Below are 17087 nucleotides of genomic sequence, written 5' to 3' on the forward strand. Positions count from 1 at the left end.
GGTCCTTGTTTGAACTGCCACGCCCGGGGAATACTACGCACAACATACTTTCCGTTGACACCGATAATGCAAGAGACTAATTTCGTTCGCCGCACCGGAGTGTCATGAATTGTATTTGTATAACATTACACGCGAACTTACGTAATATGACGTCTCAGCGTTAAGACTTAAAGTCCACGTCACGTCCGTTGTTTTGTATATATGAAAGGTGAGTAAAAGGATCGAACCTGACACGACGTGTTATTTACCTACTACGTCTTACAAAGACACTCTTGACTAACGATAGACAGGGAAAAATGTGATTTTAAAGTTTTATGATATTTTAAGCATACCAGTAATCTATTAACTCAATAGTAATTGTTCCCTTTTTCCTATTTTTTTATTATACACGAGTGCGAAACGAATGTAACAATTCTAGCAACTGTCATCATCATCATCATCATCATCATCATCATCATCATCATCATCATCATATACAAACCGTTTATGCGTCACATCGCTTAATGCATATTTTAGATACTTGAGGATGTATCCCTATTTAATGGAATACCTAAGTCCTTTGAAGCAAATAGTATTTTATACTCTTCCGGAGTTAATATTCCAAGAAATAACAGGTGTTGTGTTTCTTCGTATTTCATACTGCCATCTTGTATACACAATATATATATATAGTAAATCCGAACTACCGTAAACGAAAACCTACGGCGGTGCAGGCTCATAGTTTGGTTAATAATGATGATCGTTGATTTAATTATTCGTTTTCGCCATACATAACATATTAACATCTACACTTGGGACACATCAATTATAATGGGAAATGAAAATTTTCTACGTCGAATGAAATATATATATATATATATATATATATATATATATATATATATATATATATATTCTTATCTCAGCCATAATTTACCACCATTTGAAGAAAATGCAGCATTAAGTTTATACAGTTTAAAAATGGGTTACATTGTAGATGTTTGGCATAAGACAATATTCCTCATCTCTGATATTCCATGTGACTATCTCTATCATATAAATTAAATCTCTGTAAACGGAAACTCGCCTTCCGCTGAGGGGAAGCTAAGGTGTTAAAGAGCAAAAACTCGCTAACGTGTATATTGATTTACACCAATAAGTCAGTAATAAATTTTAAACGAGTTTCCATGGTAAAACCAGCAATCAAATGTTACAGGAGTTGATGGTTTTGAAAGAATAACGCCTCAATATATACGTCAGTAGTATTATTTGAATAATTTGAAAATAACGCTTGTTTATTATTTTAGGAACTCATTATAACTGCAATAGAAATTCAATCCCGTGCGATACAATTGCTTGCGACAACAACGGGATCTGCTCAGATAACGGATATGTAGCTATCTGCCAATGTGCCGCGGGCTTCTGGGGTACTCGATGTCAGTACAGTGTAGACGATTGTGTTAATAACAATTGCCAGAATGGTGCTGTATGCGTAGATGGCTATCTTGACTTTACATGTGAATGTCTTGAGGGATTTGAAGGTAAGAAAGTCAGTTTAACTGTATTACGTAATGGTTGAATGTCCTCATATATGCATTCGCATTCATTATAAACCAAAAGTTTCTTTGCCTGTTAATGTAGCTGAAAACACTTATTTTACTCTTTGATACCGAATGCAGAAAAAATACAATTTAATTGTACAAAAGAAAATCTAGTTCTAGCCGGGATCGAATCCAAGCTGGTTAAGTCAAACAAATAAGTAATCCAATACTTAAGCCACTCGGCCTCAGGGATGTACACATATTAGGCTGGATATGTGAAACCTCATTAAAAACCTTGATTGCATTACGTGACAATGCCATCAACCTATGTTGAATGCTAAGCAATGGTCTCGGAAATCGTGGACTTCAAAGATTTAGGTATATATCATCATTTTGTTGGAAGGTAGATCAATCAGTATCTTAGTTTTAACACCACTGATGATTTGGCACACTTAATTTCGTATTTAAAAATATATATATTCGTAAAAAGTGCAATTTTCACCCTATGAGCACTTGTTTTAATTTATTTTTGTAAAAAGCGCAGCGAAAACATGTATTTTGACGATATGTTTGAGTTTGGTGTGTTTATTTCATTTCTGTATATTTATGTTAACGTCTCAATATACATTATGACGGTATTTGTGATATTTTCAGTCAAATGTTTAATTATTATAAAAAAATATCATAACAAATCAATAGTTTTTAAAAAAGGTTTTATTTAGAAGGAGTCGATAGGGTTATTGTTGAAATGTGTTATTTGAAAGTGAAAGTGTTAAACGAATATAAATACTGTGCCATTTAATTCAACAGGTAATCAGTGTGAGACCAATACTGATGACTGTCCTGGACTTTGTACCACTACACAGGGATCATGTGTGGACCTCGTTGACGGCTACAATTGTGTCTGTAAACCTGGATATCAGGATAGCAATTGCGAGGTGAGTTTAAATGGCGGGGATATATCGTGGACTTTAGAAGTCATAACACCGTAATTAATTATATAAACACTGATAAATATCAGTTAAATAAATTCAATATTATGTTACTAAACTGGTATGCAAAATCGATTAATTTAGCACTATCACTCATGAATTTTAGATAGTTATTAGCGGTACAATCACTTAATGACCGAACTTTAAGCCGTTCAGGTTCTTGTCCATTAAAAAGTATATTAAACATTTGTGTCTGTAAGGACTTGATCCCAAATGTGCCTTTAACCGGATTTTTGTTATTTTCTAATAAGTGACTTGTCACTGTAGCTTTCAGTATTTTGTTTCACAAACTTGCGTTTGTTTTGAAATTTAAGCTTGAAATAGACGAATGCCTCTCATATCCGTGTAAACATGGAGCTGATTGTGAAGATATGGTCAATGATTACTCCTGTATGTGTGAAGAGGGATGGACAGGCAAGAACTGCGACACGGAAATAGATCATTGTAAATCACGGACCTGTCAAAATAGCGGACAGTGCTTCAATCTACCGGAGTCATCATTTTGCAGGTGACTGTGTATCTTAGTTTTATTTAAGTATTAGGGATATATCAGGCATTTTACATTTAGATTTGCAACTACTCTTTCATTCTAATCCAGGGAACTCGCCTTAATTTTGTCTCATTTAATGCCAGGCCTTTACACAGTTAATAAAATCAAAATGAAAAAGTTGATAGCTTGATTCCAGTCCTTTTTCATGTTAAGTATTATTTTCAAGGTGCTTTTTTCTTATAGATTATAGCATACTTATGATGAAATGAAGGTTATATCATTTGTTGCATTTTCCGGTAAACAAGTTATGCCCTCGGACTTCCCTTGAGCAAGATGCTTTGTCAAATTAAGCGCCAAATGTAATGTCAGCGTTATTGTTGTTCTTTGCAGATGCGAAGGCGGTGCACTTGGGGAGAACTGTGAGAACGCAACATTAGTATGTGATGTCATGAGTGGAACTGACGTCTGTCAGAATAGAGGTCTGTGCACAAACAAACCAGGAACGGCCTCGTGCGAATGTCCTCCAGGTAGTTAGAATATAGTGATCATGTGGTCCAGGTTTCATTAAAGGGTCTTTGTAGTAGCTGACAAAATCTTAAATCTGTATGGACAGTTTAAAAAGCATCTACTACTACTACTACTACTACTACTAATAATAATAATCATTTTTAAAAAACAATCTACTTAAAACGTTTTAAGACTGATGGCTTTGGAAAATTGTCTTAGTTGCCACAATTATCACACTAAGGGGCCACGATTTCAATTGTTTTGGTTTCTGATTTGGCGTTACTATCAAACATGCATACCAATGTACGTTGTGCGTCGTCTACAAAGCATGACAGACTAAAACGGTGACGTCGTCGTACACGTCGTTGTCAGTCTTTGACGTTTCACGTTCGTTTCCAATAAATAACTTTTGAAAGAGTTTGTGTATGATTGGTCATTGTCCTAGTCTTCAGATCATGTCGGGGTCTGAAGGTTAAAGGTCAAGGTCATGATAGCCTTTCCTAGAAACTATAATGGCAATACGGAGAGGCGTTACATTCGATTTGCGAAATTCTAGTTTTTATTGTGGAAACTGTATACTTTTTTTGCTGTCAATGAAGGCTTGAAGGTTAAATGGGAATTTGTTATGTGGTACGTGTTATCCTTTGTAATCAAAAGTATTAGGGATGGAAGCGAATATCCGAGTATCCTGATATCCGGATATCACGCAAGTATTCGGATACCAAAATGGGTATTCGAATATTCGTTAAGCATTAAAATTTCAATGAAATAGCTTAGCAGAGACATACCAATTGTCTGAACTTTTCCGATGAAATATTTTAGGTGATCAACAGTGTCTGTCGCGAAGCGGGTATGTGTCACAAATTGTCTGCTAACTGGGTGTTTGCACAAGGCGTGATATTGTGTCCTTGTGCATCACCCTGTGAAGTTCTATGACCTTGTTTACAATGACAAGTGTTGTTTTATGATCTCAGATGTGCTCAATTGACACTAATTTGCACTAGTCGATATTAAACGGATTGATCATTAATCAGTAGGAATTGATCATCCAATCACAAAATAAGGGTCGTGCAATCAAAGCTATTAATGACCAATCGTATTTTTGCTGAATATGCATGAAAAATTTATTGCTATCTGAACAATAAATACAAAAACAAATTTGTTTATCTTTTCACTTTTCAATCAAAATTCCATCATTTTTGCATCTTGTAATTGTGGTTTGAATTATTAATCGTTAATCCTGTATCACGACTACGGATATATGCCTCCAACATAGACTTCAAGTGTTTGGAAGTATTTCACAAAATCCGAGGATGGTAAAAGTGTCGTGTCTCAACTGTGTAAGGTTGAACTGGTATATTGTGGTGGAACTTCAAATCTTAGAAATCACATGAAAAACAACCCATATGCAGTCAACCGACTACGCCTTCAAAGTCCACCATGAGGCAGACGTTTAATTTGTGTAGTGTATTTTATTTTTCATTTGATATGTAAACATGTTTAGTTTATTGGTAAATAAAAAAAGTACACGCATGTAAATAAATAAAAATCAGATCGTCTTTTCGTCTTCTTATCTTTCCCGCAATTATATCCTTCATTACAAAACACCACAGAAATTGTAGGTATTGCATTAAATCAAACAATGTAATGAAATAAAATTACGATCGACTATCAAATAATCAAAGCGTTATGAAACCTGCTGATAAATAACAAACTCGAAAGCACGTGGCAGTACCCAAGCAACCACATCGGCCGAAGTGACTATCAAATTCGCGAGGTGTTTATGTGGAGTTCATCATGAGTTTTATGACGTAAAATGAGCTATTTAGCTTTGATTATAACATTATTAAGACGGAGAAAGAATGAATGAAAAAGTGAAATTGCCATATGACGAATTATAAATTAAGTGGACAATTATGTCAAATTACAGAAGGTGGGTGACATATAATAGGAAATTTACTTATTATGAAAACAATTTGATACGAGTATACCGATTTGGTATCCGGTTTCCATCCCTAAAAAGGAATACGTGAAAAAATATACATGAAACGAAACTTATATTTGCAAAAAGGCTAACGAAAAACATCCCTAGTATAACTGTACCCTCTTATGTATACAGTGAGTGTTAATGTTTCTGTAATGCACTCCCACTGTACTACCTAACTCCCACACATATGACACAATCATACATATATACTATACAAACACATTACATATTTACAAGCGTTAGTCACGTAATACTTGATTTTCTTTTATAGATTATGATGTGCGGCGGTGCTATTTTGATGAAGGACGTGTCGGAATTGCTGGAGGTACAAGTGAAACTTTAGAGTTGGTTAAAGTACAGAGCCTTGATGAATGTAAAACTAGATGCTTAAATAATCCAAACTGCAGCGATGTGGTGTTTGTGACTTTACCTAAAGACTTATATTGTTATTTGTATGAGCGTGAAAAGTTTGTGTCTACATCAGAAGAGTCTACGAGAGTGCATTATCGAAGAATTTGTCCCACAGGTATGAATCATGTTTCTATGGTGAAAGAGAAAATCTGATAATAAATGTTGTCTAATTTACGTTATATGTTTTAACTGCACATATTCCAGAGATATCAATAAATATTATAAAAAATCATAGAAACATATAGCAAATCAATTCAGATATTTGAATAATAATGTTAACACCGTTGAAAAGGAAAATTCAAATTTTACCATTTTGCACAAATAGAGAGACTAGGAACTTTCCATTGTCATTTGACTGATTCTATAACATCAATTATGTTTGCCCAGATTAAGCTATTTATCGATCGATACCGTACACCTCTACTAGTGTGAGCTTCTCCTGGGTCGCATACCACCAATTTGATTTGAACTAGATTTTTAGTGCTAGAGAGTCTAACTAATGTTGGGGCAGAATATTTATATAAGGACAACTGCGGATGCTATTTTATGTTCAGAATAAAGTGAAATATTATAAAATAAATACTTTTATCTGCAGATTATACAGGAGACTCGTGTGAACAAGTAAAGGATTGGTGCTCCGACGAAAATAACCCCTGTGAGAACGGAGGAGAATGTACGCCAAAAGGACCTGTTGGATATACGTGCATGTGTAAGCCAGGTAGGTAGTCAAAGACAGGTGTATGGTATAACACAAACATGAAACATAAAAGAAGGTATAATCCTGATGATCAGGATGGTACTAGCGGTGTATTTCCGGATTGGTAGCTATTCATAGTCATGACGTAATATATCACAGTCTTACACATAAGACAGTTAAAATAACTACCAGAAGTGCTTCTAGTGTGGTAAGATTTCTAAACGGGGATTTCATCTGCAATTATGATATGCTTTGAGTACTGCATGGATATTTTAAATATCTATCTTTCCAGTAAAAAAAAATACTGATTGAGTATTTATTTATGAGAAATTACCGCGTGCTCTAGAATTGTGCTGGCATGTGTTTATATTGAGTATCCATCGATGCGCCAGAGCAAAAAAGGTCTAGTTAAGAAGCCTATAAACTAAGCTAAATACTAGGATAATATAATGTCTGCATGACAACCTAATTCTAAAGCTTAATTCGTATTGGTTTTAAGTAATGAATTATCATCCAATCCATTATATTTTATGGACAAAAAGATAAGTGAAAAGAAAATAATACTTCGATGTGGCAATGTTACAATATAGTGGGATGAAAAAAAGTAAGTTTTCATTTTGTATTGTATACGTTTGCTGTTTTATTAATCCCAGGGTACAGCGGTGTTACGTGCAACATTGACGCTGATCCCTGTAGTACAACCCCATGTGCGGGCGTAGCAAAATGCCAGTCTACGGTAACGGAGCATATCTGTCAGTGTGAACAGGGTAAAATATTCACCGGAAGCCAGTGCAGAGGTATGCATTACATACATTTAGTTTTTTTTTATAACCATTCAACTTATATAAACGTTATATTTGTCAATCTTGTATGCATGATATAACGCGAGAGTGTAACCTTGTGCTGATGGAAAAAACTAGATAAATCGTAAGATAATCCTGCCTTATGACTACAAACAAATGTTACATGCGCCAAGGCTCTAAATCGAACTAAACGACTCGGGGTGAAAATCGAATGAGTTTACCATACTTATTCATGAATGTCTAGTCAAAACTTGGGTTAGTATGATTTTATTTACTAAGTTATATATATATGGACAATTTAAGATACACTTAAGGTGTTGTAATTAATTTATACTTTCATAAATATTATAATATTTTCCTGAATATTGCAGATGATCCCACAAGACCAGTCATTTTAGTTAACAATTTATTTGGTGTACTTGACGCGCCAACCCTACAAACACCATTCCGTTGGACCACCCAAACGATTTCTATAATGTTTATGATCAGAGTGCATGCTAGTCCTGACAATGAATTGGCGAGTTTGTTGAATATTTACGTGTAAGTAAAATATTTACCACAAAGAAAGTATCATTATGCTATCCTTATGAAGAATATAGTGCGTCCGTCTGTAAGTCATTCATTCCTTCCATCCGTCGCACCATTGTCTGGAGAAAACCTTAAAAACTACTGATTGGATTTGAATAAAACTTGAAACATAGACAGATGAAAATTTGCAAAAATGAGGAGCGCAAAAACTTGAAAACTTCTCTATTGCTGAATTATCTCCTTCTGGTTTGTCAGTGAAACATGAAGCACATATACAGGGCAATAAATATGCACGGATGCAGTGCATAAGATTCATAATCATACTTGGTGATAACCTCCGTGTTCATGTTCACAGTATGCATTAATACATAATATGTTTTCCGGGACAAACTTAAAAAGTTATTTGATTGAAACTTGTTTATAAAGTCATAGCAATAAGAGAAAATGTATATTGAAAGAGCGTTAATGCTACCGTTTAAAGTTTCATTTTTAATTATTATTTACCGATTTCTGACATTAGATTTACCAGTACATGGATATGTATTATTGTAGAAGAACACTGGTCATAAGGTCAATAACAACGTCAGTTTGTTTACAGTTATTGATTTCAAACTTCAAAATTCATTTTAATGAGAAGTGCAGGGGGTTAGGAGTTCTTTGGTACGATATTTATCATAACCCGTTGCTCGTTTTTATTTCATGTTATTTGTCTAAAGCATATACTTGGGTTTTCCCTCTGCATTTGTATAAAATACATAAGAGTCTTCTGTTATTGTTTTGGTGAAGATATGGCACACTCTTTTCATTATATGTCAAATGTTTGGTCGCATGCAGATAATCTAATGCGCATATCACATCAACATAGCATAAAGGATCACAAATCTATATTACATAAAGCAAACTTGCAGATCGAAAATTCAACCAATTTATCTTTAGAGCAACGTCACTTTTAGTGGTCAAAGGTCAAAATTTATGTCTGCTCTAACTCTTTTGTACCGTAAAAAGGATTTCCAATAACTTCAAAATGTTTACCATATAAGGCTTATGGGCAGAGTACACGTTCCACTCACTTCACTTCGAGATAAGGGTCAAACTTAGGGATCCACGCTGAATTAGTAGTCATCAGCTCATTTTTAGAATAAATTTCAAATATGTTGGCACGTTCGCTCATCACATCAAAACAATTGATTGGTTCTATTTCCACCATCAATTGATTTCCACGTGTGTTACCAAAATAATTTTCCAATTTCAAATTCTCTTCAAAATCTTATGTGCGTGCAGCTATTCCACATATGGACGATATCAAAAACAAATTCACACAAATCCTCTTGACATTGAACTAAAGCGTCGATAATTGTGCTTCTGCCAACCCTGGTGCTCTTTCAAAATTGTTCAAAGACAAGAATTCCATGCGGAACTCTGGTTACCATAGCAACCGAAAGGAACAACTGGTATATACCTTAGTTCTAGTTAAGCGCCTGGGTTCAACACCGGCTCCATCCAGGGGTCACGTATTTTTTTCATACTGATATAAGAAAACATTTGTCTTCGCCTTCTTGCCTGAAACCGCTAGGGCACAACCATTGATATTTTGTATGTAACTTCATATCGTTGTCCTCACCATATTCATTAATACTTTGCACATAGGGACAAATCTGGCCTCGCACTGGGAGTCACAAGTTTCCTATAGACCTAAATAGGGACAACTTTGAAAAGAGTATTATATTCTAAGATGTCTGAGAAGAATCAATCGAAGCTCTGTGATAGCCTTCGCCTCAGCATCATCATAGGCGCTAATAGATTAACCTTGGCCATAACATGAAATAGTTCAAATATTAGTGATGAAACCAAATGCACATGTATTAAGTACTTGAACTTTGCCTTTGATAATTAAGTTATGCCTTTTCGACTATAAGTAGAAATGCATTATTTCAAGAACGTTATATAATGTTGTTCTGTTAATATTTTTTTCAGGCAAAATTCATTAAATCCAAACTACCAGGATTATATGTACTGGATATCCGTTAGTCGCAGAGGAATTGGGGTTAAAACGAACATGTCTCCTTGGTTGGGTGTCACGTTTAACGAAGATTTTGGAAGTGAACTCGGGGATGGGAGCTGGCATCATTTGGGTATTGCAATAAATGAGAATGGTATGCTGTCGGCCACTTTAGATGCTATCACGATAGACGATGCTGTTGAAGTTGTATCCCCTCCGGCGGGGGTAAAGAAGTATGTTTTATAGTATACTTTATTTCAGATTATGAACAGTATATAAAGTAAGTAATGTTCTATATTTTTAGGAAGACCCAATCTTTTTGATATTTTGCCTCCATTTGTAGATTTTAAAGATATGAAATAGGGTAGTTTTAATGACTACTTTAAAGGAATGTTGATATATTATTGTAATAAAAGCTAGTTCATTCGTATCTGAATATCAAGTCGTAATACAATGTTTTCTACTTGTTACTTTAAGCGTGCAGATATCTCTTGGCTATTTGAATCTAGCCGAATATCAGGATGTATCTGTATGGAACGTAACTTTAACGAGCCGCGATTTCGCACTAGCGTCTGTTGGCACTCAACCATCTGTTAATCCTATACAAGGATGGTGGAACTATGACCCTAAGACCTCAGGGATGCGTCTGACAGAACGGTTGCCGCATAATCTTCTAGGTAAAAATAAGACAATGCAAACAAATGAAATGCTTAGACATTTGTAAGCTTTCTTGCCTTAAAGGCAATTAGTATGTTGTTAAAAATGGAAAAGTTGCATCATTAATTCCATTCACTGTTTTACATTTAAGGCCTGGTAATATTTTCTTTTCAGGAATTTAATCAAGAGAGCAAATGCAATCGATTGTTTGATTTTTAAATAATGACTAGTCATTTCATTAAGTCTAGTGTGATTATAATCATGAAACGCGTGCATCTAACAACAAAAGCAATAATAGTAATATCTTTATTAATATTTTTTCATTCTCCTTGGCAAAAAATGCAATCAAGGAGGATGACTCTTTTTGGTTTAAGAGAATCATACAATATATAAATTTCGTTGCCATTTTATGATTTTAGATCACTACTTGCCAATTTCTCACCTGGCCCCTATGTCTAAAACAGTCCTAATCTCTGTTTATTCTAATTTATAGAAATATCGTAAGAGGTTTGTTTTATTTCATAATGCCAAATTACTCCCTTGAACGTATGAAACGTTTTAGCAAACAATTAGATGAATGACTTCAAAAGTCTAGGTTATCAAAATAAGAATATAACACAAAGGTTTCCAAAACAATGGCACTGCTTGATTCAGTAATAAGAGATAGAGATGTTTGAGATATTCGTGCGTACTTGTGACAATTTCAATCTCTAATGCTCATCATTATGGCATTACTATGAGTGTTGTCATGTAAGTACTCCAAACCGGATAATACGATGGGCATCATTACTTACTTTTTGCAAAAGGATTTTTGCATTCTGAGAGTGTTAAACATTCAATAGTGGCTGTGTAAACTCACTCAATGATTGATTTATGGAACATTTAAAGACTGCTTGTTATTGGATTATTAGTAGATGCCACATTAAACAAGAGTGGTTATGAACTGTAAGACTACGGTGAGATTTAAATTATATATTTGGTGTGTGGAACAGTACATGACTCACAATCAAAAGCAGCCACTGGTGAACTATCACTTCAAACTTGATATCATAGTTGTTTTCAAATGTTACGTCTGACTGCTGTCGGACTTGTCATTGATTCTTAAAATTGCAATGTAATTGTTGTATGTTTGACTTTTGACAATCATCTCCAATTAAGTTTTAAAAGGTACAATCCTTCAAAGTTAAAATGACCAATTTCCCCAATCATTTTAATATACTCCCGTGGGTTGGTATTGATCAAAACTCGTTAACAAATCTGGTTTGATTGTTTTAGACGATCCAAATATAAACTTCCCGCAGATGAACTGTGATGGTTTTGAAAACATAATGCATGTGTCTGCTGAACGAGTTGTAGACAGGGATACATTTGTCGGCAAGATTGAGGAGGTGAAAGAAAATACCAATGGAACTCTTACTTTCAAACACTCCCTTCCACCAAGTAAGTCGTCCTCCTGAGCCTGAGTGTAGTAATGCCTTATTCTTTTTTTCATCGAATAGTCAAGCTAAAATTTTATCGAAATAATGTGCTTTCTTTACAAAACCTTTGGGCAATTATTTCTGTGACATGTGAAATGTATTGTATTGTTGTATTCCATTTACTTGATACTAAACTGAAATACTATTTTTAAAGGTCTGACATGGGGATTCTATGAAACAGTTATTGTCGGTGTGAATAGTAACACCCTCAACTACGGAGAATGCAGAGTGCAGCTTGTGGTAAAATGTAAGCTTAATCATGTATTGTTGAATTGTATATATTTGTGTTACAGTACCCGTTATGATATAAATACAGAACTACTAGATGGAATTGATAACGCTTATCAAGTGTTTCTTTTAATGTGTACTATTGCATTATTAGTTCTTGCTGGTACCAAGTGCCTGTTAAATAATCATTTCTATTTAATTTTTAGAAATCTGTTCTCTATTGAAAAATGTATTTATTTATTTTTTATATAATATTTAGTTATATATCAAGGATAGCTTGAGCGAGATAACAATGAGGAGATCATAACTCTATAATAAAATTGATTTTTCAAAGATAACGACGTGTGTCCAGCAGCTCGATCAGACAACACCGAGAGTGAAGTCTGTCCTTCAGGTGCAGACGCCGTGTGTGATCTCGCGTGTTTAGAACCAAATAAAGCACTATTTGCACCTGTTTCTAAATATATATCTTGTGGCACGCTTGGCGTATGGGATACAAGAAAACCGTATGATGATCTCGTCCTTCCGGGATGTACAAGTAGGGCATACTTTTTTGTTACTTTTTTTTATAATGTGAAATGTGGTTGTTTTGAATTGTATAATTTGAACAATATGCATTTAACAATTCCTTTTCCTTTTTGTGCAAGTGTTCTTAAGGGCCTTTCACAATGCAAAAGCTGGTTTTAAGGTTCAATATTTAGCCAGCATAATACGCCCGTCCTTTGAAACATCTGTAGGTGTAAAAAGGATTTCAGAAAAATTCCTGAAAGAAGATTTTATCATTTTTTGCCCCTAAAAATCAATTCCATTTGAGGAAAAGCCATTCAACAAAATGAATATGTTTTTGCTGAATATATATTCAAGATGACTTGCTTATCAATGTAGTTTGTGGTGATTGCTTCTATTTAAAAGTTTTTTTTCTTTTTTTCTTTTTATTAAAATTACTTTACTATTTTAACTATTGAACTGAACATCTTTCTTTTTTTGAAAATACATCATCAAGAATGTTGATTAGGTAATCTGGTAATCTGGTAATCTTGAGTATTTTCAAACAAAAACGTTTTTAAATGGTTCACTGAGTTTTTGGGAAAAAAATCTGAAATAATTTATTTCCGTTAACGTTTCTCAACTCATTATTTCACCAAAACCTGCTACAAAGGATGTATGCTTTACTCTTATTATTTTCATCTCAAGTAAATGAAAACACGCTTTCCAAATATTTTAATTCGTTTTTATTCACTTACATCTGGAGCAATGATTACAGACTTTCTTAATATTTATAAGGTAAACGTTCTCTCTCTCTATATATATGATAAACGTTCTATATATATGGTATACGTTAAACATATATGGTATACGTTTTACATATATGGAATACGTTCCAAATATATATATGGGACCGATGGCTCTTATGCACTAACGCCCCGAGTCAGAGTTTGAGTCTCATACTCAGAAATGTAAATTTTAATTAGTTACTATGTCCTATTAAAAGACTAACGCTTAGATGTGTACACAATTGTAGAATAAGATATTTCTTGTAGATACATAAACGAGGTAAATGCTCTCGTTTAAGTTTTTTGACAATAAAAAAAACTTTTTGAAAAATTGATTTTTGAGTTTTTTGGCCCGTATTCACTAATATTTTGAGTATGTATTTTAAAGACCTAATCGATATCACTTAAGTTCCTTTGACAAAATATGAAATTGGTGAAAGGTAAATATTTAGCAATTTCAAAACATAATATAACTATCCAATTTACACAATACAAAAAATGTATGTAAATTTAACAAGGTGTTTGATGATTATTGTTGATTGATTTCAGTCAGCGGAGACCCAAGGTATGCAGTCACAAGCATGATGAAATTTGAAACAGTGATACCTTGTGGAAATTTGGACATAAACACCAAAGTTACCGACAGATTGACCGATGTGTTAATGAACGACTTTGCACCGGTGACATGTGTGATAACCTTGCAATCACAAAAGCAGCCTGCATCGGCAATACAAACACATTTGAAGTTGTATTCACCCTTACATATTCAAGGTGAGTCAAGTTTTAGTTAACTTCTTTCATGCATCATCATCAGTTATTCTGTCTAGATTACGCTCATCGCATGAAGGTGTTCACTACTGTTTTAAGGATGAAATCGGTCAGGTGGTATAGGTATCCGCACATAAACCCAGTGTACGTGGCTTCGATCCCGATAAGTGGACGTCCTCTTCGACAATTAAAATTCATAGTCGAAATAAAATAAAGCAGTAAATGTCAAATACACGTTATTTTGCAAGAAAACGTTCATTTATGGTACGGTATTAATTTGTGAAATGTAAGCATTGCTTTCTGATTTAGTAGTACAAACATATACTGACGTGTTTACAAGTAGCGTTTTGTAATGGCGCGTTATCGCTATAGGCTTGTGACTATGCTTTTTATCATCTAACTATATTCCCACACATTATTATTATTTATTTATTTATTATTATTATTATTATTATTATTATTATTATTATTATTATTATTATTATTATATGATTGTCAATAACAACAGAGGGAGCAAGTTTACATTAGACATTTGTCTTACTGTACATAAGCTTGTTACGTTGAAGGGTTTTTAAGAAATGTGGGCCAATTATCTCTTTAGAAAAAAAGTGGAGTGAACACTTCGGCAGGCGAACAAGAAGTTCTCTGTTCGTTTTGAGTTTTACAGGATCTTTGCATTTAAGTATAGAGTTCACTGTTAGCAAAGGTGAGATCTGCTTTCACGAGTGTTTAACTTCTTGAAATGTAAAATAATCACACACACACACACACACACATACGCGCGCTCACGCACACACACACACACACTAGTACAAACTAGAGCATATCTTAACCAAATTTGATAGAAAATATATACAAATGATATTCATGTCCCAATAGAAAATGTTGGAAACGAAAACACATAAGCTTTCTCCAACTGCCTGCAGTTTTGAATACACCTTTGATAAAACAATGCTCATTATTTCTATCTTTGTTTATTTAATTAATTAAAATATTATATTTCATAAATTCATGTTAACAAAACAAAACAAAAATATTCCTGTTGCTGATTTTACGATTTTTAACCAAATCCTCAAGTTATCGTAATCACATTATCCGATACCGCTGGAAACATGTTCACGAGTTTTATTATTATGTCGCACTATCAGCCATTCAAGTATCAGTCTCTCAGATTGTTTCATGTTTTATCTAGTTACTGACCATATCATAGTGTTACTGTCGTTGAATTTAGAGAGAAATACAATTGCCATTTCAATTTATGCAAGCTTATGTTTTAGAAATAATAGGTGTGGTGCCAATTCCTTAAAATTAAATAGTCGGCTGCAAAGTTATCCCATGCATATTTCCTATACCTTACACTGTAAGACGAGCATCTCTTTCTTGTATTTGACATTATCAAACTTCTTTGAAATTGGCCGGCCGGGTCGGAGCGTAATTGCAACGTGCAGGATATAGAACTTTGTTGTTACAACTATTTAAACAATCCTCATTTGCAAAAAAATGATTGTTTTGAAGAATAGCGATTTCTGTTTAAAACAATGTTTTTTGTTTTGATTTACTTTTTTAGCAAGACGATTACTGCTATTGGTGGTGGAGAAACGTCGGTGTTAGATGCGCTCAGGATTATCATTCTGTTAGAAAAAGATTTGAGCATGCAGGTATGGAATTGAGTGTACAAAACTACTGTATCGTTGAACTAGCAATGCAATTAGTATGACAGGGTCGAAAAAGTTCGCTGCAGAGTTTATATATCTGAGTTAAACAAGATACATAATATCTATCATTTGTCAATTGTCATAATCTCAATATGAATCATAGAAAAACGAAATACGTTAAATAATCACTATTTTATAAAACATAAGTTATAATCAGGTTGTATGGTATCTGAGGAAACAAATCCAGGTACTGTCATAGTCTAGGTGTCGATCTCGTCGGTAGCGTCATTGTGGAAAAACTGTAACCATGACTTTAATTCAAATTCGTTCAACTTATTTAAATTGCCAGATCCAAGATACAAGTGTTGGGCAAGTCATAACAATTTGACTTGTTTAATTGTTTTGTTTAGTTAATGCCCCTTACCTAACAGAAAATATATTTACTTTGAAGGAAATAGCTAGTGCATCCTTACTTGAAGACACTGTTGAAATCAGCATGGAAGAAGTATGTGGGGATGGTTACGCACTCGTGATGAGCGATAACCCCAGAGCTTGTGGTAATTTGAATATCCTTCATTTTAGTTTTGCTAGTCTATTGTATAGGGATAACTTTGTACTGAGAGCATATTGTCTTAAGCAAACTTCTTTATTGTAAAACCTAGGTTCCCACTCGGCTGAACAGGACCTGGCTGGTATTCAATATTCAACTTATAAAGTTAATATTTGGATCATACATCATTGAATTCATTCACTAGATAAGTCAGTTAATTATAAACAATTAATCTGATTAGTTATATCGTTCTAAGATTCATTTACGAGTAATATTGAATACCAGCCCACAACGAAATTGTTTATGGCCAACATGACCTTGATTATTTATTCAGATACCCCCCTCCCCCCGAAATTTACCATACTAATTTAAAGCAAACTACAGAAAATTTATGTCTATAAATTTTAATTCTTTACAGTGCCTTGCGGCCCTGGTTGGAAGTTCGACAACGAGACAAAAGAGTGTGTTCTCTGTGATTATGGGCATTACCAGAACGGCATTGCACAAACTGAGTGCATTCCTTGTGGGAATGACAAATGGACG

At 34.1% G+C, this 17087-nt stretch overlaps 1 protein-coding gene across 1 annotated transcript in view; it reads left to right on the forward strand.

Annotated features, from left to right (window-relative positions):
* LOC128221951 (uncharacterized) overlaps positions 1 to 16551 on the forward strand; it is a 44088-nt gene extending 27537 nt beyond the window's left edge. The window contains exons 29-44 of the mRNA XM_052930670.1: positions 1287 to 1520; positions 2331 to 2458; positions 2827 to 3020; positions 3393 to 3529; positions 5768 to 6022; positions 6503 to 6625; positions 7258 to 7401; positions 7779 to 7947; positions 9910 to 10167; positions 10412 to 10611; positions 11867 to 12031; positions 12224 to 12316; positions 12632 to 12835; positions 14121 to 14342; positions 15907 to 15997; positions 16446 to 16551. Of these exons, the coding sequence (XP_052786630.1) occupies positions 1287 to 1520; positions 2331 to 2458; positions 2827 to 3020; positions 3393 to 3529; positions 5768 to 6022; positions 6503 to 6625; positions 7258 to 7401; positions 7779 to 7947; positions 9910 to 10167; positions 10412 to 10611; positions 11867 to 12031; positions 12224 to 12316; positions 12632 to 12835; positions 14121 to 14342; positions 15907 to 15950 (2570 nt within the window). The 3' untranslated portion in view covers positions 15951 to 15997; positions 16446 to 16551. The remainder of the gene's footprint in view (positions 1 to 1286; positions 1521 to 2330; positions 2459 to 2826; positions 3021 to 3392; positions 3530 to 5767; positions 6023 to 6502; positions 6626 to 7257; positions 7402 to 7778; positions 7948 to 9909; positions 10168 to 10411; positions 10612 to 11866; positions 12032 to 12223; positions 12317 to 12631; positions 12836 to 14120; positions 14343 to 15906; positions 15998 to 16445) is intronic.
* Positions 16552 to 17087: the final 536 nt, after the last annotated feature.

This window comes from Mya arenaria, chromosome 2 (assembly GCF_026914265.1).
Source record: "Mya arenaria isolate MELC-2E11 chromosome 2, ASM2691426v1".
NCBI classification, from domain to species: Eukaryota; Metazoa; Mollusca; class Bivalvia; order Myida; family Myidae; genus Mya; species Mya arenaria.